The sequence below is a fragment of the Lynx rufus genome, unplaced genomic scaffold (genome assembly GCF_022079265.1).
Source record: "Lynx rufus isolate CCGP_SWC_20201006 ecotype Redwood Valley unplaced genomic scaffold, mLynRuf1.p SCAF_8, whole genome shotgun sequence".
NCBI lineage: Eukaryota > Metazoa > Chordata > Mammalia > Carnivora > Felidae > Lynx > Lynx rufus.
In genome coordinates this window covers 89207772-89233151 of record NW_025814896.1, presented here as the reverse complement: position 1 = coordinate 89233151, position 25380 = coordinate 89207772, and the positions used below count along the sequence as shown (strand labels likewise).

Sequence of the window (25380 nt, the reverse complement as noted above, 5' to 3'; positions counted from 1 at the left end):
CACAAATTTCAAAATTCATTGTGGTATTGTTTATTATATTTTTTTTATTTAAAGCCTGCTACTTTTGAGGAAGGCCCTGGCCCAGTGAAACATAGGAGAAAAACGTTAAAGACATTGTAGTCAGAATCTGGCATTTTCATGACTTCTTACTAGACTTACATTACTCCATGACCTACTGCATTTATAATAGAATATAAATATATATGTATATATAGGTATATACATATATATATATATGTAAACATCCTAGATCTCCAACAACAGAAGGGTAGACATAGGCAAGTAAATTGTGGTATACTCCTAAAATGAAATACCGTGGGATAATTAAAAGAATAAACTGCAGCCACATGTATTACATTTAAAAAATTTCACATTTATAATATTGAACCAAAAAAGCAAGTTGCAGAGAGACATATTGTATGATATGATAGAAAGTTTCAAAATACATAAAATTTTTTTATTATATACTTATATGTAACTTTATAATAGTATTTTAAAAATTTAGCTGGTGTACCTAGCAACAATAATGGTTGTCTCTAGGGAGAGGAAAGAAAGTGATTAAGGAGGTCATACAAGGGCTGAAACTGTATTTATAATGTTTAATAGATACATAAGTATTCATCATATAATTCTGTATACCTTTCTGTATGATTGAAATATTTCATAATTTCAAAATAGAAGGATCCATTGACTAACTTGAGATCTCAGACTTTTTGAAACATTATCGTCCTGTTTTTTAGAATAGATGATAAATAACAAATAAAATGGATAAGTATCTGGAAAAAAGTGGATTTCTCTTCTCTGGTTTATAGCTTAGATCTGGGACTAAGATGCAAAGTGTTTGAATCCTTTAAAGAAGATAGTAAATATTAATTTTAATATCAATATTTTAAAAATTAGCTTAGGGACTCCTGGATGGCTCAGTGGGTTAAGCATCCGACTTCAGCTCAGGTCATGATCTCATGGTTCATGGGTTCGAGCCCCACATTGGCCTCTGTGCTGACAGTTCAGAGCCTAGAGCCTGCTTCAGATTCTGTGTCTCCCTCTCTCTCTGCCTTTTCCTTGCTTGCTCTGTTTCTGTCTCTCTCTCTCTCTCTCAAAAATAAACATTAAAAAATTAAAATAAAATAAAATTAGCTTACAGTTTATGTTTATAAACCTCAGTGTTCATTTTTTTTTTAAGATTTTATTTTATTTTTTTGAGTAATCTCAAAACCCAACATGGGCCTTGAACTTAGAACCCCAAGATCAAAAGTCACATGCTCCACCCAACTGAGCCAGCCAGGCACCCTTTCGTGTTCATTTTTTAAGAAAACAAAATTCATCCTCTTCATTTTTTTTTTTCAGGAAACCTTAATTGTTCTTTTCCTTTTTGTGTGTGTTAAATCCTAAAGCAGTAAACACTTTGGTTTCTAGATAAATTAGGGCATGTTGTTTACATTTGTCTTTTAAGAATTATAGTAATTTTGAATTTTTTTAACGTTTATTTACTTTTGAGACAGAGAGAGACAGAGCATGAACGGGGGACGGTCAGAGAGAGAGGGAGACACAGACTCTGAAACAGGCTCCAGGCTCTGAGCCGTCAGCCCAGAGCCCGACACGGGGCTCGAACTCACGGACCGCGAGCTCGTGACCTGAGCCGAATTCGGACGCTTAGCCGACGGAGCCACCCAGGCGCCCCAAGAATTATAGTAATTTTGGAAGGGACTTTTTAAAATTTATTTCTGTGGAAAAAATCCTTCTCTGTTTAATTAAAATTTTGAATATTGTTTATCTGTTGTTTAGGTAAAAGCGTTTGGATGTTAAACATCTGGGCTTTGTGAATTTTAGTTTAATGTTACAGCTGTATAACTCAGGGTGACGAAGCTAATATTTAAGATGTTGCCACCAGGTGCTATTAATCCAAGATTATTGAATGCCGAGGCTATCACGATGGAGAAAACCTTAAAGAAATCTCTAACTGAAAAATGACTTGTCATTTTTGTTGGAATTTCATTGTAATCCATTACCATGATTTACGCTCTTGTATTTCAGGGAAAAGTGGCCCAGACAGCATGTATGTCAGCTTGCAAGCATTTGGCCACATCCTTGATGCAGCTGTTGCTGGAAGCCGAAGTAAGACAGCTCACCTTGGGAGCATTGCAGCAGTTCAACTTGGATGTCAGAGAATGTGAACGTAAGATAGCGAACCACCCTTCACTTGTTTGTTTCACCTGTGTACTCACGTCTGTGAAAACCAAGAAGTTTAAGTCTGTGGGGTCTTTGTTACCGATGGGGTCGACAAATACGGGAGACAACTTGAAGGATGTGTAGAAATGGCCTATCATCAAGCAGATTTGAGCACCCAGAGTGCCTAGGCCCACATGTAGAACAGAGATCTCTGGCCACAAACGAATTTGCAATCTAGAGTGGGAGGTAAGGCAGACGTGCGTTTTATAGGCACCAAAGAAAACCTGATTAGTCTGAAGACTTCGGAAGAATGCAGTTCCCAGTCACGTTTTTTTATGTTATATTTTAAGGCTATTTTTACATCTTATCTGCAAACTCTTCTTAGTCTAAAGAACAAATGCGTGTGCATTTGTGAATCAGAAATGCTTTCTATTGCAGGTAAAAATAGAAAATGTTAGAGTGGTTTAAAAACATAGGTTTTATTTTTCTCGAGGCAGTGAGTTGCTGTGTTGATTTAGTTGCTCAGTGTTGTCATCAAGGACTCAAGTTTTATTTATTTATTTATTTATTTATTTATTTATTTATTTATTTATTTTTGAGTATAGTTGACACACAATGTTATATTCGCTTTAGGTGTATAACATAGTGATTCAGCTTCTATATACCTTGGGCTGTTTTCACCACAAGTGCAGCTGCCATCTGTCTCCATTGAAGGTTATTACAATATTATTGACTGTGTTCCCTATGCTGTGCCTTTTATTCCCATGACTTATTCATTCCTTAACTGGAAGCCTGCATTTCTCACTCTCCTTTACCCATTTTGCCCATCCCTCCACTCCTCCTCCCTCTGGCAACCAGCCGTTTGTTCTCTGTGTTTATAGGTCTGATTCTACTGTTTGTGTGTTTATTCATTTGTTTTGGTTTTTAGATTCCACATGTGAGTGAAATCATGTGGTATTTAGGGGACCCAGGCTCTTTTGTTCCCTCTCCTCTGCCACACTTAGAGTGTGGAATTTTCCTCCTCATGCATATTATTCCTTCTCATTTATGTATTGTATTATAATCAGGAGAGATTCACATTCCCTCAAAAAAACCCCAAAATGCCATATGACCCAGTGAGTCCACTTCTGAGTATTTACCCAAAGAAAACAAAAACACTAATTTGAAAAGATACACACAGCCCTATGTTTATTGCAGCATTACTTACAATAGTCAAAATATGGAAGCACCCTAAGTATCCATAGATAGATGAATGGATAAAGAAGATGTGGTATATATCTACAATGGAATTGTACTGAATTCAGCCATAAAAAAGAATGAAATCTTTCCATTCATGACAACACAGATAGACATAGAGAGTATTATGCTAAGAGAAAAAGACAGATACCGTATGTTCACTTAAATGTGGAATCTAAACAATAAAACAAATTAAAAAAAAAAAAGAAATAGACTCATAAATACAGAAAACAAACTGGTGGTTGCCAGAGGGAGAGTGGGGGATGGATAAATAGGTGATAGGGATTAAGAGGTACAAAATTCTAGTTATGAAATAGGGAAAGTCACAGAGGTGAAAATTAGAGCTTAGGGAGGATAGTCAATAATATTGTAATACCTTTGTATGGTGGCATGGTAACTACACTTGTGGTGAGCATTTTGCATTGCATGTAACTATTAAACCACTATGCCGTGCCATCGAGACTAATATAATATTGTATGTCAGCTATAGTTCAATAAAAAAAAGAAGAGGAGATTCATGTTCAAGACAGGAAAAAGAGCCCAGTGTCACTTATTCCTTTTATTAAGATAATTGAAACCTTTTCAGGAGATTCCTAACAGACTACTTTGTTGTATCTCATTGGTCATCATACAGTTGTACGGTCACCTCCGGCTCTAAGGGAGGCCAGAGACTGAGTATCTGGAAAAGTGATAGAGGACCATTGTAATTGGGACAGTTGGTTCATCATGAATCATGCCCTTGGAGTTGAACACAAAATTAGTTCTGGTTAGGAAGAAGAAGGAAGAAATAAAGAGCGTTCTGGTGTTCATTGTGCTGTCAGCAAGAAATGAAAATGAACAAAAATGATATGATGACTTGAAATTTTTTTTTGATTCTAAGAAAATTAAAATAGTGGAAAATACTAAAAATCTGCTAATACTTCTTCCCCACCTTTTTATTTTTACTTTGTTGGTTTCTCTCACTTGACTCTTGGTGGCTAGAAATTAAGGTTTTATTGGCTATGCTGTTTTTAATTACTTACTTAGTAGAGACTTCCAGTTTCAGTCACCACAGAGGAACAGGTTTCAAAGCTACTTTTCTGCTGTCAATAACTGTAAAACTGGATAAACTGTATAAAGCAGTTTATTTCACGCATTGGATAGCAGACAGCACAAAGCTGTGATCTTTCAGAAAGGGGAAATGCACAAGGTAAACTTGACATTCACTCTCGTTTTCTATCAGAGGGTACTATCCAAACAGCAGCACAGGAAAGTAGAGCCAAAATAAAAAGCAGTGTTTTACATCGAAAAAAACAAAACAAAACAAAATAAAAAAGAGATCGGCATATAGGGCTGGTGAGGCAGCTGGGATTTGTGGGGCAAGATACAAGAGAGCAAGGAGTTGTTTAGAGAAGTAACTCTAGAAGTTTGCTTCGGAGAGCCCTTGAGCCCTTGGTCAAAAACTAAATTGCCATGTGCAGGTTAAAATTCTGTGATTGGCAGAGAACAGCCTCTGAGGATCTGTGGGCTTAATAGGAATGCTAGAGGTCCCACAGTGCTATGAGACATTGGAATTCTGATCAGTCAGAGTTGAGAGACCAGCTAATTATCTTGTACATTCAGTAAGACCCCCAAAAGTTAGACCTTAAGAGTGCTCAAGTTCTAGAGTAAGAGCCAATCTTGATCCACCCTAACAAAGCCTAATTAAAAGAGGCCTGACAAGATAAAGGTAATCTACCAAAAAAATAATTGCCTGCCAAAACACAACTCATCTGTCTTTGAAGGAAGAGGAACACACAAAAAAATTCAGACTCTTAACCATATAGCATTGACAATTGCACAGCAAAAAGCTAAGATTGGACATGTAAAGAAACAGGAAAAAATGTGACCCATGAGAAGAAAAGACAGGCAATAGAAATAGACCCACTGATAACAGAAATGTTGAAAATAGCAGACAGAGCCTTTAAAAAACTGAATATAAACATACTCAATACTTCAATTTACAAAATTTTATATTTTGCAGAAAGAAAAACTTCTTTTTGAGGAATTTTCTTGGGGAAAAAGAAAAGTAGAAAAAGAAAATAAAAGTCACCATGATCTCATCATTCAGATATAAGTATAATTCCAGGGATTATATTCAGAAATGATAATATCCAGCAGCCACAGAACTTTTTCTAGAAATAGTCCGCCAGATTCCATGCATCTACTTAGCCAAAATTGTTTTACATGCCTCTGTTTTAACCAATTAGTTACTTGGAGGATGAAAACATAATGATTGGCTAGACGAATCAAGATTGGTTTTTGCTATTTAGCATGAAGTCATCCATTTCTGAGTTTTGAGAAAAGAGTAGAACTTCACTCTCTATATATAGAGTAGGAGTAGGCAACCAGCCAATGTCATTGGTTCAGCAACTAAGTCTGATGAATGACTGGGAAGGACTACATGACTGCATTTTGTCAGAACTAAAAGATAAAGAGGAATGGAGGTGATAAAGCTAAAATATAGGAGCCTTGAGGAAGAGGAGTGATGGTCTAGGAGAAGCACAGGGGAGGAAGGAAGATGCCTATGTTATGGCCTGATTCTGAAGTACGTTGTATGTCAAAGAAGGAGCATCTTCTACCTGAGGGAAGTAGAGGCAAATTGGTTTCCTTAGCAGAGAGCTAGCTTTCCATTAAGACTAAGAGGTGGAGAGATCACTTTACATACAGTATAATATTGTATTTATGAATGAAAGGGTGGAAACAGAGTTTGTTATCCATGCAAAAGCGGTTCCAGAGAGCCAGTATGGTATCTGAATAGCCATTTGATATATTGGTAATAGCCTTTCAGACTTAGGAATCAGCTTGAAGCCAGCATTTGTAGGGCATGACAGTACCTCCAATAACCATATTACCACTGAAATTTTTTTTGTCCATATATTGTGGAACCACTAAGTTTCATTGATTTAAGAAGTTTTAATGTTTCATTTCTGGTTGTCAGTAATTTGTCTGTCAAAAAACTTTCCACGGACATTTATTTTACTTTAAAAGAAAGAATTCTATTCTATGTCTTTTGCTATACCATCCCCCTAATTCTTTTTTTCTTTAGATGCTCAGTGGTCTATAAAAAATCTTAAAGAAATGATACATAAAATTCAAGTAACTATACAGAGGCGTATAAAAGCAGCCCCAAATGACAAGATAATTAACACTTACATCTTTCTACCCAGTGGTGTGTGCATGCGGTATTTTCTCTATTGTCTGTGAGTCCTTGGAAGAACTGTATAGGTCCTGAAAGAAATCAAACTCTGGACAAGGCAGAAAGTGAATGTACCTTGAGTGTTTGACTCTGAGGCCTGGGCTGCCATTTTCTTAGGTCCCAAGTGAAAAGAGGAATTGTATGCATTGCATGAGCCGGAGATATTCAGCTAGTGCCGTGTAGTCATTAAGAACATAGATTTCAGAGTCAGCTCAACCAAATGGATTCAAGACACCACTTATATTTAGTGTGACCGTGTGTAAATTATTTAACCTCTCACAGCCCCATTTATGAAATAGGAGTAATAATAGTAACTAATATTACAGGAATGGGGTCAGATTTAAATAAGAGAATGCATGAAAGGGTTTATTTCATGGCTGGCAAAACACTATGCATTAAGTAGTGGCTTCTCCTGTTATCATTAGCAGTAGCAGCAGCCTCAGCCGCAGCAGTTAATAAATATCCAGAACTCTCAGAAGGACTTTTGCAGGTCACTCAAACCTTTGTCTATAGTGTATGAATTAGGTAGGTTTGAAGATGCCCTTTTATTTGGGTTAAGAAATTCATTTTTGTTTTTGGTAGTTGTCTGTGAAACTTCTGTGGTTGTCCTGAAATGTCTGATCCAGAACCGATCATTTTCTGATTCTCAGGTTGATGCTCTTGTGAGATATCAGTCAGTCAGCTTGGCTGTTTACTAGAAATAGTAACTATGCTTAGGGCACCATTATCTAATAGGAATGTTGTTACATAATTTTTCCTGACAGGACACTAAACCAAATACGTTTATTTTAATTAATTTATTTTTTAATGTTTTATTTATTCTTGAGAGGGAGAGAGAGACAGAGCATGAGCAAGGGAGGGGCAGAGAGAGAGTGGGACAGAGAACCTGAAGCAGGCTCCAGGCTGTGAGCTGTCAGCACAGAGCCTGACGCGGGGCTCGAACTCCCAAGCGGTGACATCAGGACCTGAGCTGAAGTCGGATGCCTAACCGACTGAGCCACCCAGGCGCCCCTAAACCAAATACGTTTAAAGTGGAGGCTATTAGGAATTCAGGAGGTATGAAGAAAATATTCCTTTCCCTTTCAAAACTGGCAGTGGATATTTCTACTTTGTCTGGATTTCATCTTATACCTCCATATGTTTGTATGTCTTGTATTTGGTTTTAGATGTTGGAGCACTGGATCCTAGCAGAGAAACTGGATTTGAAATACTAACAAGTCTTAAGAGCCTACTACTTTACCTCCTTAACCAAACTTGGGCTCTATATCATACATGCACTTCTTAGTCAGTCTGGGTCTGGATTTGGAATTTCCTAAGCTTTCTCTTTGTGCCTTCTAAATAAAGAGGTCTAGGTTCATGGCCAAGCTCAACTACTTATTTACAGCATTAATTTAGTAATATGTTCACTTATTCAACAAATACATATGGAGCCCCTTCTTTGTGCAGAGTACCATGCTGGAGGCTGGAGATAAAATGGGAAACAGTGGATTTTAAATAGGAGAGTGACTGATTAGATTTGTATTTGTATTATTTTTTATTTTACTTTACTTTATTTCATTTTATTTTATTCTATTTTATTTTACTTCTATTCTATTCTATTCTAATCTATTCAATTCAATTCTATTCTATTCTATTCTATTCTTTTGGTTAGATTTATGTTTTTAAAAGGGACTCTGCAGTTTATCAGGAGCCTTCAAGACCAGTAATAGGTCTACATCAGGATAGAGATGAGTCGAGAGCCTCAGCCTATTTCTGCACAATAATTCAAGCTATGGAAATGAATGGATCAACTCATTTAACCTCCCTGAGTCCATCAATAAACTAGAAATACTAATCCCTGCCCTATTTGTCTCACAGTATTGTTAGGAAGTGAAATGAGATAATATATATAAAATCATTTACAAACATCCATGGAAATTTTACATATTACGTAATCATTTCTTTACCCCTATACTTTTATGTGTGTTTTTTCCTTTTCTTTCTCACTTCCACTGTTATATGGTTTATGGTGTTAAATATTTTCAGTTTTTAGTTATCTACTCAGGTCCCTAAATTATTCAAAAGACTGGTATATTAAAAGTATAATATAATTAACCTAAATCTGGGGCACATTTGTTTGCAAAGAGATACAGCAGGAATTGAATCTTTTAAAATTTAGAAGAGTCCATTTCCCAGGATCCATCAGTCTTTTGCACAGAATAAACTGGGCCTTAGAATAAGAAGGTAAGAGAGGATGCACCTTGTCGTACTCTCAGTTCTTTGGTGGTTGAGTAAATCTGTCCTTGGTTTACTGTTTGGGGAAGGGCTCCAGAGTCTTCCACTTTGCCATTCTTACCATAATAACCCTCACCACTTTACAAGTCAGGAATCCAATGTGGATCTGCCTAAACTTGGGATTTTGGAAAACAACTTCAGAGTAAATTCATGACCTCACTGAGCCTACTGTGATAGAACATAATGGCAGAACACCATTTGTCACTTACCCTCCATAAGTCCCTACTCTAACTGAAAGATCAGATAGCTTTCTGCATCCCTTAAAGAATTAGCTTTAGCTCAGAGACGCCTCGGTGACTCAGCTTCAACTCAGGTCATGATCTCACAGTTTGTGAGTTTGAGCCCCGCATCAGGCTCTGTACTGACAGCTCAGAGCCTGGAGCCTGCTTCAGATTCTGTGTCTTCATCTCTCTTTGCCCATCCTGCCACCCCCTCTCTCAGAAATAAATAAACATTAAAAAGAATTAATTTTAGTAGTTCCTAAAAAGTTTTAACATTTTAGTGTCTTTGTATATATTCACTAAAATAAATGGCTTCGAGTCCCCTTGTGGTATAGACTCAGGTGTGTTTTAGCTAAAGGTAATCAGGCAAACCTTTATAGGCTTGCTTAGGATTTTGCCACTGGGGCTTCAGAATCTTCATAAAGTGGTCTCTGTGAACCTTAAATGCAAGGCCCAAACAACTGCCAGTTGGGATAAATGTACTCACTTGTTTTGATTCTCTGTGCTACGTGAGTCCACCTATCCTTGACTTCCAATTCCATATAGTTCATTATCTACCTTCGGTCACTCACATATGAGTCTCTCTTAGAGCATTAGGCATTCCTTTACCTATCCCTTCTCGATGTGAGGGAGAGAGAACAGAGTCCTCAGGACCCTGGTGAGAAACATAAGGAAAGCATATGTGACAGATCCACACTGTATCATTCTTCCTTTGCGGCCTTTGAAGTTTATATTATGCGAACGCAGCCCTGGCCCTTAAATAACATCTAAGCCAGTGTTAAACCCAAATCTGCATCAGCCGACCAACCAAACTGTTAAAATAACTGCTAGCCAGTACATTCAAGCAAGCCTCTCCAGCGAGATGCCCTATAGTAATTAATTTGTCAGTCAAGATTATGTTTAGTTGTCCTTGAATAAGTAATGCAAAATGCATATGCATACAGTTTTCCCTGTTTTTGCAGAGATTCCCTAGAACACTCTTACATTTCCGTCTGGATATAATTTTTTTCTTCTTTACCTTTATTTTGCATATCACCCTTTGAGCCGTGTTTATTTAGATCTGAGTCACAGGACAAGATTCAATAAGGAGTGGGACATAGAGCAGGCTGCTATCTTCTCTGGCAAAGAGGATGCAATGGAAAGCCTTCTGGAGAAGGGGAGGGATCAAGGTTCCCCAATTTCTTGCAGTACTCTTGCATTTACCAAAGAAATATGGTGAGATTATGAAGACAGCTGGAATATCAGTACATAACTTAAAAGATCAATTTATGCACTTCATTTTCAACTCACTCAGCTATTCAGCTGCAGATAGAGGGGTACTGCAATAGAGCCTCACGATGGCTGTTTTCTTGGATGTTTGAGCTCCACGTTCTACCAGGGATCAGAGTTTGCCCCATTTTCTTGTTTGCCCAGTGTCGTTAAAAGATTTCACATGACTCATATTCTTCAATTTCTTTAACTTGATCGGTGACAGCACAGCTTTGTCCTCCAAAGCTTCACCCGCAGTGAGAACTTGTTCCCTGATGACTTAAGATAATACCTTAATTATGAGCTTGGCTGCCACATTCCTCAGACTGTTGACTTCCTGGGAAACCATGGGAGGTCTCAGTGCCCTTTTCCCTGCCATAACCTGCTAACCAATTTCAAACAGTCTACTTTTTTTCCAAAGTCTTTGTTTGCCAGCTCGATCCCTAATAATCTGTCTTAATTAAGAGTATGTTTATTTGCAAGGGACAGAAATCTCTTCAAACCAGTTCAAGAATAAAGGAAAGCTTATTTTAAATATATGCATTTCATAGAATCCAAGAAAAAGGTAAACAGTAAATCAGTTAAGTTAGGGATCCTGTTTACCCTGATTGTTCCTGTCTCCTTAGCACCTAGCACAGTGCCTGACATATGGTGCTTGCTTAATATTTATTGAATGAATAAAAATGATTCAGTTAGCAACTGCTTCCATTTCTGGAGCTCTTCGTCAGCTCTGAGGATGGGAGGGAGTATAAGTAGGAAGTCGCTCGGATGGATGGCATAGCAAGACAGCCTGGGATATAGTTGGAATCCTAAGGAATATTCTTTTAGGAGGATGTACAACTGGCAAGGCAATGATTAGCAACTTTAGTACACATATCCTACCACCAATTTCTATGGATTATAAAGCCATCTTGCCATCAACAATCAATTATCAATATATAAGCTGCGTAATACGTAGTGATTAAAATTGTAGGTGATAGATTGGTCTTTGAAACCTGGATCTTCATTTTAGTGGTCTGGGTATGCTTACCTCCCTTAGTTTCTTTATTTGTAAAATGAAATTACAATTGGTGTAAATCATAGACTTGTTATGATGATTAAGTTATTACTCATAGTAAATGCTCAATAACTGTCCTCATTGTCACTGTTATCATTATCATTAGAAAGACTAGTAGGCTGTAAGTCAGGAAACTTGTATTATAACCTCCCTGCTGCCACCAATTAGTTGTACGGTCTTGAAAATTCTTTAAACCTGTTTGGGCTTGAGGCTTCTCATTTATAAAATGAGAACGTTGGGCTGCATGATTTCTAAATTTCTGTTTAGTTTAAAGATAACATTATTTATTGTGGGAGGAAAGATCGTGTGGATATTTTTATGTCTGTAGAGAGTTGTTGTAAGGATTAAATGAAATAATGCACATGAAATGATTTACAGATCCTATATACGTGAATGTTTGTAAGCATTAGTAAGTATTACATGTTTATTAGAGCTTTCATTATTAGTTATGTACAATGCCATGGTCCCCAGGGGACTTATCCTCAGAGTATATGGAAGCAGAAAGCAGGTTTTGAGTGATTTCTGTCAGGGGCTCTTATAAATTCATTGACCCCTGGAATAGATCAATAATTGTTTCCTCAAAGACACTTTCTATATAATTCTTTAAGGCAGGATTGCTTCAGAGTCTGTTTTATACTATTTACCTTTGGATAACATTGGCTTAGGAAGAAGTCAAGCTGTATAGTCCAGACCTGAAGTACTACAGTCACCTGTGAAGATGTTAGTGTGGTCTTGGGTCAAATCGCAATTGCAACAATGAAACATATTAGTTAAGCAGTCCTGAATTTCAGAAGACACTAAAGAGTATGAACACATCTCTTGGAGACTCGGTTATCGGGACATGAATACTGGTAGAAATAGATTTAAAGAAGAGAAGTTGGCTCTCTACAACATTAAATGAATCTTGGAAATGTTAAATCATTGTAACAAATGGCACCATTTCATAAGGGATTCTTGTGAAAAGTTTAGAATTTTCTTCCTTTCCAATTCAAATATATTTTTTATACTTTATCGAAAGGACACTTTTCAGATTGTATCTTAAGCATTTGGTACCTCTTCAAATCTTAAAAAGAGAGCCATCCTAAGAATATAAGGTTTGAGGAGTGACAAAAGGAGGAAATTTGAGCTTAGTTAAGTTTTAAATCTGATCTCTCTGGGTTATATTAAAATAACAGATGCTTCTTTTCATATGGCCTGTATAGTGCTTGAAGATGCAAATGTCCTATGGGTAGGCTATTGAAGGACATTTTGTGTGTTTCAGTATCATTAATTTCAGATCCCTTAGCTTCTATCTTGAGCCTCATCTTTATGAATTATAATTTTAAAACAAGCTTTTGCGTTCTGCTCTCTTTCATCTGAGAAACATTAAGGTAAGAAGATTAATGATAGACTTTGGGTTCATATGCAGAAAAATAAACTTGTTTTTTTATAATTTGCAGTGCTGTGCACATGTGAAAATCTAAGGGTAATTAGTCATTAATGCTTTTAATATGATGGAGACAATAACTCATTCCATGAAGCAAACTCCGTGGCTAATGAATTTTGTCTTTTGGTTGATTGACTGGTTAATGGAATCAGAAAAATATTTTCTATCTCTTCTTTACAGTAATGCTTTCATTCTCTACTGGAAGTATATAGGAATTTGCGTAGCCAGTCTTAACAGAGTGTATTTTTGTTTATTCATTTTATCGTTTGTTTTCCCCTTTTCTCAGTTTCATTTTCTATTCCTATTTCTAATTCTCATTTTCATTCAGTATCTTCAGTGAAACTTACAGATTTGCGGGGGAAGATTCATTAAGTTGGCAATCGTGTATATATACATACACACACACACACACACACACACACACACACACACACACAGTAATCAAGAGTTCATTCTCTACATTCTTTGTTTTCTCTGCAAGACCTGGAACACTGTACATATTTTATACAAGGAGTCAGATTTAAAACTCAAGTATTTGGGCTGAAAATAGAGGCCATAGTCTGGAATCATTTTCTCAGGTACACAGCTCCCAATCAACGTATTGTGCAAAAGTTTCTTTGGGAACTTATGGATTATATGGCTTTGTCCCTCCCCCACTCCCAGATCCCTACCAGTTCTTCTTAATGCAGGATTGAGCTTGGATTTTCAGATCTAAAATAATGTGGGAAGAGCACACACTGCAAATATCTTCCTTCTATCCAAAATAGGCAGTACAAAAGCCATGCTTTGTTTGCTGTTGTTTTCCTATGACTATAATGCTTGTCATGCTAGGTGCTATGCTATTATGATGCGCCTTTCTGCTATGGAGTACCCAAACAGAAGTCTTCCCTGCCATTAAAATGGCAATATCACTTGTCTTTGACTGTGGATGATGGGCCCTGTACCTTCTGAGAGGACTCTTGTCAGACATGGGTCAGTGAGTAGTGCCCACTCAGCAGTTATTCTGGCTTATGGGCTGAAGTTCCTTGAATTCCAGAAGAGAAGGAAGTCATTGTCTCTCTGAGCCCATTGCCAGACACCTGGTCATTTGATAGTAGGTGCTGCCAACCTGAGCAGCGAGGGCAGGCGACCTGCTCTTCCTCACCATGGCCTCAGATACCATCCTTGTCAAGCAAATGGAGATGGATCCTTCTGCTCTAACCTTGTTATACATCACTGTCAAGCTCTGCTATTGGCTTCCAGAGATTGGCCAACACAGACAAAGTACTTTTCTGGTAGCAAATGTTACCTTGGGTTGTTTGTGGGGCATAACAGTGATGACGGAATACAAAAGACCTGCCACATGAGGGATCATAATTTTGAATTAAGGTTCTCTTTCTGTGGCAAACTCTCCCATACCCTAAGTTCTGTCTGACTGTTTGGAAAATTTGGTACTTATCCCATCTCTAAATAAGGACGGTGACTGATTCCTCTTTGAAATTGGTTTGAGTTTTCTTCCTGATTTTATTTTAAGGGATATTTTGGGGGGTGTGGGGATGGTGGCCAAGAGATTTACCTTGAACAGCTGGTAGTTTCCAAAAGGCTCTTTTCCTGCTGCATGGCTTTGGAAAGGAGAATACCAGATTTTTTTGTTGAAGTGATATTCCAAACTTAGTGCTCCTTCCCTCTTTCTCTACATTTTCCGTTTTAGCTGTTTCAGATTTTAGTCCTTATTTTTTTCTCAACTTTAAGACCTTCTACACTTTGGAAGTTTCAGGGACCAGAAAGATTAAGAAATGCCATTTCAAAGAAGGAAAATAATAAAATTATATTGTGGTTATTACTCTTTTCCTGTCACTTGACCCTGGTTCTGGACTTGGTAAAACAGGTTTTCTTACAGTAAAACGAGTATATCGTAGCAATTTCTTACTCTCCAAAGCCTTTTTACTATTTCTTCATTAGAAAGTTAGACAATTATTTAAAATGTTCATGAATCCCCGTGATTTGCTTCAAAACTCCCAGAAGCATTTCTAGGCAGAAATGAGCCAGTAGAAATAGTAGCTCATCTTAATTATTGCAAACCCAAGACCTCACCATTAGCCCCAGACCAGCGTATGGCCATCTCTTTCTGTTATATCAGCTAGCTCCAAAGAGCACCTCAGCTAAAAGTTATTTTATTTCTTTAGCATTGCTGCCTCCTTCCCTTAAGCCGTTTGTGCATCCCTTTTACTCACATGGGCCCAAATCTTAATGCTTGCAGTAAGCCGGAATCTGTCGAGAATATCTGATGCATTCACTGCTCCTGCTTGTCACCAAGTGTTTACACTGGGGCATTTTATACATTACATATTTTCTTTGGCCCTCACTTCATGTCTTTGGGGCTGAGGCCAGTAAACTGTTGGTTTTAATTGGGCCGTTTTATAGGGTGTAAACCAGGAAGACATATTAAATGCCATGTTTATTTAAAAATTATTTTAATTGTTGAAAGTTGACAGACTTCTACTCAGGTGTACAAGGAGTTCCCATAACATTCTAACCCATCTACTGTCTTTAGGTGGAACACACCTTATACATCTCAAAAAATTGATGAAAGTTCTAGATTTTATAAGACATTTTAAAAGAAAAAATCCCATGTCTTTTCAATCATTACATACTCTATCTAGCATTTCAGCATTTAACAAATTCTGGTTTGAGTTAATCTATCTAGTCTACTTTTAGCATTACAAATTGTAAAAATTTACCTTCTTTCTCTCTTCCTTTAGTTTATCTATTTGTTGGGGGGATGTTTGTGTGTGTGTGTGTGTGTGTGTGTGTGTGAATGAGAGAGAAAGGGGGAAAGAGAGAAGTTGAGGAGACCTACTACAATTTCTCCAAAAGATCACCTTAGCATTTCCAATTTTTATATTTCTAAGATTGGAATTTAGAAAATAGGAGGAAAATATCACTGCCAACACTTTCATTTAGAAAAGTGAAAAGTTTCCGGTGAGTCAATGTATGGAATTCATAAGTTTTGCCTATGAATTTCTGTTGATCTATATTTTTCTTCTATTTTCCACCCCTTTCCTGGGACGAGAAGCTTGTATGGTAGGGTCACTGGTGGGATAACACACACCTGAATGGGTGAATCGAGACCTGTGTCTTTGTGCTTGATCACTAAGTATCTGTGAATAATACACTAATGTCTTTTAAAATCTTTTTACTCATTTGTTATATGGGACTTGTTTGGACTAGGATATCCAATTGAACTACATGGGTAGGAATTAGCCACTCAAGTGGGATGAGGTAGGTTTGGAAGGATATTCTAACTAGTAAGGCAGGTGTTCGTATAAATTCTGGGAGGAAATTTAAAAGTGTGGCATATTAGAGAACTAAAACTAGTTCATTATGACTGGAGGAAAGGTGAAACGAAGTGGGGTAACCAAGAGGCAATGGTGAAAATATAATCCTTGTTAGGTGCTGGAAGACTTATTGAGAAGTATATACTTGATTATAGGTACCTAGGGAGCTGGTCATATGTTTTATGTATGAGAATGACATGGTCATTTTCTGCTTTAGGAAAATCACTGTGGCAAAATTGTGGAAAATGCAAGCCTAAATACAGAATCTTCAGTTAGGAGTAGGGTTGCCAGATAAAAAAACAGGACGCTCAGTTAAATGCGAATTTCAGATAAACAATGAATAATTTTATATAATACTGCATGGTACACGCAAATGTCAGGTAAGAGAAGGCCTGGATAAGTGTTGCTTTAATAAGAAGGAATCCAAAGTAAATTTTAGAGAAAGTACTTTTAGGGGAAGTAGGGGTGGTAGAAACCAGATTGCAGAGAATTCAGGAATGAGTGGAAGATAAAGAAGTTGAATCCGTGCTTGTAAATAGCTCTTTCAGAAATGGAGTTTGAAAGAGAAGAAAGCAGAAGTTATTTTATTGCCTCTGAGAACTTCAGTGGAGTGGTTATTTTTATGTTGCCACTGTTCAGCCTAATGATTTGGGACAGTTTAATAGCGAGTGACACCAAACATTTTCTATAATGTGACCAACAATAAAAGAAAAATAATTCTTCCTTAATTTTCTTCGTAGGTATCAGTAAAATTTGCCTCGTCATCTTTCTCTTCTTTTTGTCATTCTGAATGATGTACCTTTCTTCTGAATGATATGCCTTGCTGGAGAAATACCAAGTCTCCTCCGTTTTTCACCAAGTCCCAGCAGTCAGCCTGTTTAAGGCCTGCCCTTCCCCTCTGAGTCACTGGAATCTTTTTGTCAGCTGTCTGCCTGTCAGTGGATGGAAACAAGGTGTAGCCTAAGCCCTTGCCCAGACAGTTAACCAGGGAAAAGAGTGAGGTTCGCTATTCTTCCCTAGAAAAGCATTTCTGAGGGCTTTTCAACAAGGATCATTTTAAAGACAGGAGTGCTTTTAATACTTGAAATGTTCATTTATCTCCTATACCTTCTAGCACTTAAGATATTCCTTTAAAAGCACCAGTTTATCATGGAAAGAAGTGGCTCATGTGCCTTAAGAAACAACGATTTTCATTTCCTTTTCTTCCAGCCAACCTAAATTCTTTTTAAACACTAATCTCCCTCTCAGCAGTACCTAGGAGTTAAAATCCTTAATGCTTCCTCTAGAGCTCCTGAGTTGTGTCCGAAGTCCTTTCCTTGACCCTTTACCCAGTAAGTATCAGTCAAAGGGCTAGCGTTGCACTAACAAAGATTCTCTTCTCCTTTTGTCTTTGTTTGTTTGTTTGCTTTAGGGGAAAAGGAGAAAAGGGAAAACACATCCTAAACTGAGTTCTCAGTGGCACAGTTTATATTCTCTAAGTAAGATAGATCCTAAGTTTAGGTCTTGACTTCTTAGGTCTAGCCTATGTAACCAGAATGGGAGAATGGTATTTATGTTGATATTCATCTAATGCAAACATTTAACATGGCTGTTGGATCATTGTTTTAATATTTTACAATAAATTTCCATTTTAGGGGAAAAAGTTCCCAGCTGATAATTAGAACAATTTCATGAAACAAAGAATCAAAGCTAGTAAATATAGAAAATGTTCATTTTCTCTGGGCAAGATATACAGAACTTTTACTTTGTCATGTCAAAAATGATCTCTAATGTCAAAGACTTATTTTAATTCAGTATCTTTATTTTTTTGATTCATTGAAGAAGTGGCCATGTCAAGGGGAAAAGCATATTATTTTATATCCAAATCCAGTAATGTTCCCATTAATTATGCTGGGACATGTATGGCTCTAGCCTAGATATTTAAATGGACCCAATATCCTGTTTTATTGCACTTGATCTATATTGAACTTTGTGTTCCAACAACAATTCTCTGACATCAGTTGGGTGTCCTACAGTTCAATCCAATTCTACAACTAAGTTATTAGTCGTAGACTAATTGCAGACTCCACAAGTTAAGGGGTCGGTCCTGTAAGACTTCCCCTCTTCAGACATCAGCTGCAAGTCTGAGGTGTCCAAGCCACTCACTCCTCTTGCTAGCTGACTACAGATTCAGAACTCCCCAAACTCCCTTGCATTAAAGAATTCACTAGGAAACTCATAGAAATCACTGAAAGTCCTATACTTCTGATTACAGTTTTATTATAAAGGCTGTAACAGGAAGAGCCAAATGGAAGATATGTATAGATTAAGGTCCTGGGGAAGAGGGGGACAAGCACAGTTTTTATCCTGTCTCTTGGTTGGAGTCTAAGCATGTCACCATCCCAGCACATCAGAGTGTTCACTAATCTGATACTGAGTTTCAGTATCCAGAGGTTTTATATGGGCTTTCATTACATGGGCATGATTGAGTAAATAATTGGCCACATGAGTGAAACCAGCCTCCAGCCCCTTTACCCTCCCTGTAGACTGGGGGTGTGGCTGAAAATCATGAGCTTGGTCTTTCTGGCTTATCCAACCCCTCCCTTAAAACTCTCTAAGGTCCCACTTGAGCAACCTTGTTAGCATAAACCTAGGTATGGTCAAAAGAAGCTCATTGTGAATAGCAATTCCTATTGCTCAGGAACTTTCAAGGGTATTTGAAACTCTATTCTAGGAGCGGGGGCAAAGACCAGACATGTTCTTTATTGTATCATAGACATCAAGAATATATTTGATTTATTCCTGTAGCTTTAATTAAGTGAAATATTATTACCTTCATTTCACAGCAGAGACATTTAGTACTAAGAACTTATCTGATTGGCCAAAGGTCACATAAGTAAATTCTAGAAAGAACTAGAATCTCAGTTACCTTATCTAATGAGATATCTATCTTTGTGGACATCAGCTTACATTATGAGACTTAGTTTTCCTAGAAAATTGTAAGAACATCATGAAATATATATGCCAAAGAAATATTAACTACTCTCAGTTTGAAAAGAATGATATTGGTGCACTTTGCTGGCTCAGTTGGTAGAGCATGTGACTCTTGATCTCGGGGTCATGAGCTTGAGCCCCACATTGGGCATGAAGCCTACTTTTAAAAAGTTGTAAAAGAAAGAAAGAAAGAAAGAAAGAAAAAGAAAGAAAGAAAGAAAGAAAAGAATTATACTGATTTTTCTTAAAAAGTCTGTCTCCTTTAACTTAGGAAACTTCCCATGTGGAACGTACCTTAGTCATTTCTCTGACTTTCAGCATTTTTCATAGTGTGGTACAATATACCTCCACCCTGTTCCAGAGTCTTGATACTTTTCCCTTTAATGAGTCAGTATTTATTTTATGTTGCACCTTAAAAAACGTTTTGCAGTTATAGATCAGGATGGTTATTGTCATCACTGGCTAGGGAAACTGAGGCATAGCTCACTATGTCCCCAAATTTATATACTTATCAGCTGTCATCATTTAAAAACAATTATACCCTACTGCTTTTTCCAAAAATGATTTGAGGCCACTTTCAACAGGATAAATTGAAAAAATAAATAAGTTAGGTACCAAAGCCTCCAATTTTCTGCAGTTTCACTTTCTGTGGTTCCAGTTACCCAAGATCAACTGTGATCGGGAAGCAGGTGATGCTCCTTCTGATGTATCGTCAGTAGAAGACTAACACTTCATCACAATGCCTATGTAACAGGTCTCCTTTATCTTAGCACGCAGGTGTTTTATCTTCTCTCATCATCACAAGAAGGATGAGTACAGTCCAATAAATTATTTGAGAGAGAGAGACCACATTGACATTAACTTTCATTACAGTATATTGTTATAATTGTTCTATTTTATTCTTAGTTGTTGATTTCTTAGTGTGTCTAGTTTATAAATTAACATAGATATGCATGTATAGGAAAAACCATGGTATGTTTGGGGTTCAGTACCCTCTGTGGCTTTAGGCATCCACTGGTGTCTTGGTACATATCTCCCTGCAGATAGATAACAGGGGACACCTGCATAAGAAAGAGAAAATGGGTTGAAGAGAAGAAGGTAAGCATACAAATATAAGGATTAATGGAGAGGTAGTATAAAAATGTATTGACGGGCATGATGAAAAATATACAAAGTATATATATAGCTCTCTGAAGGCAACATACATTTCTAATACAAGTTGAATCAAAGCCATTGTGTAGTATCATGGACATTTGCTTCAATCCTAATTTCATAGCCGATGTAAAAATAGAATTCATAATGCTGTGAATTTTAGGAATGCTCTTTCTTGGTCATTTCAAAATCTAAGATCATTCTTGGCACATTTAATTTTAACTTAAGTTCATTACAGTCAACATCATCTAAAGCTGTGCTGTCCAGCGCTATAGCTATCAGCCTCAAGTGGCCATTTGAGCATTTGAGATATAGCTAGTCAGAAATGAGAGGTGCTGTAAATGTAAAATATATACTAAATTTTGGGAAAAAAAGGCATGAATCATTTTTTTTAAAGTAGACTCCATGCCCAACATGGGGCTTGAACTCACGACCCTGAGGTCAAGAGTCACATGCTCCTGACCTGGGTGGCTCAGTCAGTTGAGTGTCTGACTCTTGATGTTGGCTCAGGTCATGATCCCAGGGTTGTGGGATTGAGCCCCATGTTGGGCTCCATGCTGGGCATGGAACCTGCTTAAAATATTCTCTCTGTCTCTCTCTCTCTCTCTCCCCCTCTTTAGACCCTCCTTTCCCACCCTCTACTCCTCCACTCCTCTCCCCACTCACGCTTGCTCTCTCTCTCTCTCTCAAAAAAAAAAATACACACACACACACACACACACACATACATATATATATTTTAAAAAAAGAGCCACGTGTTTTACTGATGAGTCACCCATGTGCCCCCCAAATGAATAATTTTTAAAATATTAGTTTCATGTTGAAATTGAAATATTTTATGCATATTGAGTCAAACAAGATATGTTATTAATTTCAATATTAATTATTTTGTCTGTTTTTAGTGTATCTATTAGAAATTCTAAAATTACACATGGGGCTGGCATTTCTATTTGGACATTGCTTTTCTAGAAAATGGATTTTCACTGTTATGTTAAATGACCTACAGAATCCTTCTCAAAATCCTTCTGTAAAATGTCAGATAGCCGCAACTTTGTGTATATGTTCATACAGCAGGATAATCAGTGCTGAACAAATACATGGACAAAATTAAGTCCTTAAAAGCACAGTGAAAATTTCAAGGATATAAAGTCACTGCTTCTGAGCACTAGTTTTTCTCATCTCTCAGGAAGCCCACCCCTCTCATGGTGGACCCTCAGTTTTCCTAGAGATTGTACACAGAAGTACTGATTGGGAGAAGCTTCTTTTCACCATGATTTTAAAAGATATATTATGAAACTGGCACTTACTTTGCAAAATTGTGAAGCATTTGGGAACTTCTGAGGAAAATTATGACTTTGCACAGATCTGTGTATTTTTAGGATTTTATGATTCCTAACTAAATGTAAAGGAATACTTAATATGCCTATAAAGGAACATGCAAAGTGAATATTTGTTTTTAGACATTTGAGGGGGGGTGCCTGTTGAAATATTAGAAGGACAGACTTAGAGGGATCAGATTCTAACTAGGTCACTGACTTCACCTTTTGGGCCTTAATTTGCTCATCGGTAGAAGTCCTCAGTAGTTCCAAATGCTCCTTTCAGCTTTAGCAGCGTAAGTTGTAGCCTCAAGTCCGAGGTCATCTTTTGCTCTGTTTTTGCCTGTTATTTTTCTGTGGAATATTAAGGTAAAGTCCGCTGCCGTGCGGCATGACGTTGTTCTGCCACTCGTTATTGTCTTGACTTCCTCAACCCTTCTTCCTCTGCAAAGAATCACACAATGCAAAAGTCACTCTCTTTAGTTTAGTGAATATGGCTAAGTATTCTTACCCATCATTTAAAATATTATTTCTTCAGACAAAGATGAGCACTTTATTTCAATAAAGGCACCCAGTGCCCCTTGGACTCCATGAAATGGTGGGAACTTATATTATCTGTCTTCTAAACTTAAACAGAATTGTTTCTCTAGTTTGCTTTGCTAGATTCCGCTGACTAATTTCATTAAGCTGTTTACTGATTCTTCTTATATGTTAAATAAGATGTAGAAATCGACCTCTCTGATCTGCTAGGTTTATTCCTCATAAAACAGCTTTTCTGTCCGGGAGAATGTGTGCTGTCACTGACACCAGCCACTGAATGTGCCAGGACCCTCCTTTCCTCCCAGTGGTACAGTTAGAGGGGCAGCCAGGTGGAGATTGATTGTCTTGTTTACTGAGCAGCAGCATGGAACTTCCTTCATGCTGGTGTCCATTTTCTCACTTATGGGAGATTAATTCCTTATTAATTAAAATGCCGTGTCTGTCTGTCCTAGCTCTCAATGGTCTTTCAGAGCAAAAGGAGCTTGGAGAATTGAACTTAGAAAATCAAACTTTAAAAGTACTTTGCAAATCTGTATGCAGTCCTGGCTTGGCATTTGCAATCAGATTTCAGTGTCGTCAGTTTCCATCAGATTTCTCTCACAGAACTTTGAGAATGTGTTTGAGTTAGCCTGTGCTTCCCTCTGCCCTTTTTGGGATGGGAAATGTAGTGAGTTACATATTTAAGGTATGTAAAAACAGAGCGTGATGTGCGTCAGGGAGTCATACCCTGGCTAAATAAAGGTGCCTGTTTTTTATGATCACATGTCCATGCAAGCACACTTACACAAGTATGGTCAGTTTCATCTCCAAGGTGGTTTTTTTCTCCCCCTCACTCCCCAGCGTTTTCCTGTCTCCTTGGTATCTGTCTCCTTTGCTTACTTCTTTATGTTCTGGCCAACCTTTCTCTGACCAGCAGAGCCCCAAGTGGATTCCCTGTGGAGTCCATCAACTCCTGTCTGTAATGAGCTTAGTGGAGCCACTGTGAAGTGATGCAAGAAGAGGCTAGCTTCCCCAGAGCCACACTTGGTAGTCTGGCACACTCCTTGTCTATTGCTCCAGGGAGCTAGATACCAGGAAACCATTATGTTAATACAGCAACAGCAGCTCTTATTTTTTCAATCCCACAAGCACCACATGTGACCTGACATGATCTTAAGATGTAAACAAGAAGCCAACATACTTTGGGCCCCCCGGGTACTGCGTTTTCTTTCTCGCCTGGCACTTTCGCCCTAGCCAAACCTCAGGTCCCTTCAGTGAGGGCTGGTGATGCTATCTTGTCCATTTTCTGACCTGGAAGTTCAGTGAGAGCAGTAGTGAATGATGGTATCTAGGGACCTCTGGTCAAAATTTTATCCACTGTCTTTTCAACTTCCTCTTATTTAAACAAATTATGGTTTTCTCCGACAATTGCTATTTTACCTATTTTCCAGAGAAGGTACTAGTTTTGCTTTTCTGAAATAAATTTTATCTTGTTGCTCATCTGCTTTTGAAAATTATTCTTGTTCCATGAACAATTTGCATAAAGTAGATCTGTAATTTTGTGACTCGGTATACCCTTACAAACATGATTGTTCTCCTAGAGTCATTTCAGAAGAACTAGTTTTATTTTCTGTTTCTCACAACTTGCTTTTGATAAACTCTCAGAGGTCCTATCCAGATACACAGATTATAGACTAAGGCAGTCATTTTGATTTCTCAAAGCCCTTTCTAATCTGACTCTACCGTTTTATTCTAATTAGCATTCTATGGTGTTTATAAAAATGGTTTTTTTCTTCAGCCAAATGTGAATGTACCTGATAATTTTAAAGTTTATTTAAATTTTTTTTTCCTTCCCTCTCTAAGTGATAGTGTTAGTTAATTATAAGATCAGCCTTCAAGAAGTGTAGAAAGCATTTTGAAATTAGTGGAATCCCTTCTTTTTCTCTTTTGGTAATTTTATATCATTATAAATAAACCTACAGGATATTTTTGAGAAATTAATATTGTTTTTAGAAATGATTGCCGAACCACATAGATTTAAGTGTGTAGGAGAATATGAAAGAACGTTGAATATTTGGTAAGTAAAATACTTTTTTTGTGTGATTTTATTTCCCTGTTTATGCCTTCACTTAATAATATGCCTTGTTTTCTGTAACTTTTATACCTCCTTTTTATTTTCTTAAATGAAAATATTTCCTTCGTAAACTTTGATGAGTTGGCAGTTTCCTCACTAAAAGATTTTTCACATTTGCACATTGGGTCTTGGAGTGAAGCCCTGATACCAGCTTCAACTCTGAAGTCCCTACCATGATGGTACAAGGGCAGGAAAGAGCTGCTGGGGAGAGCCAGAGCTCTCTGGAAAATGCATCACTGGTAGGCTCTACTAATCTGAACACATTTTTGAAGAGGAAGCTTTCTTGCCAGCCTCACTGGAACCTTGACTCAGTCCCTAAGTAACACATGCTGGTCAAATGTTGGGTTTGGGTCTTTGTGAAATAAAGCAAGCACCTTATACAGTCTTGCGATGCCATCTACACTACAGAACCCAGGCTTTGGAAACACTTGGTGTTGGAAACACTTAGAGACTGAAAACCTACTACAGATCTTGGACTCAGAGACAAGTCCAGAAAGGGTCTTGTCCATTGTGCCCCATATGTACATTGGTTCCACTCAGTCATAATTGAATACTTTTACTTCTTTTGATGATTTCCAAAGAAGGAAGGTTTCCATTTGTGATGTTAAAGAGAGGCTTCTTGTGTGTGCATCTAATGAATTTGTGTATGCATCGGCCTGTTACACAGACTGGAGCTTTTTGTAGTTTTCTTCTTCTCTTTCTGTCAAGCAACATCTGGGAATTTGGGTGTGCAGACCAATCCCGGCTGCCTGTAATGCTAAATCTTGAAGAAGTCCTATCCCTTGTCACTAGAGAAAGTACTACTAAATCAGCACCACGAGGTAATTTTGGTGCACGTGTGCACATGTGTTCTATTTCCTATTTTTGATTATGAAAGTGGTCTCTACTCATTTTAAAAGTTTATAAAATATAAAAAAGAAGAAAATCCTTTTGTAATCTTTCCGTCTGCAACAGCCTCAGTTAACATTATGAAATGAGTGTTTACTATGCATATTATATTTTACAGAGTTGAAATCAGACTGCTTACAAATGTTCATTTATTTAAAATATTCACACTTTCTTATGCTGTTAACATTTTTTGTATATCTGAACAATTGACTCTAAGAGAACAACCGTGTTTT

General features: G+C 37.4%; 1 protein-coding gene across 1 annotated transcript in view; it reads left to right on the top strand.

Annotated features, from left to right (window-relative positions):
• The window catches only part of EXOC6B (exocyst complex component 6B), a 612716-nt gene that overhangs the window by 427368 nt on the left and 159968 nt on the right, over positions 1-25380 (top strand). The window contains exon 19 of the mRNA XM_047067750.1: positions 2035-2176. Within this exon, the coding sequence (XP_046923706.1) occupies positions 2035-2176 (142 nt within the window). The remainder of the gene's footprint in view (positions 1-2034; positions 2177-25380) is intronic.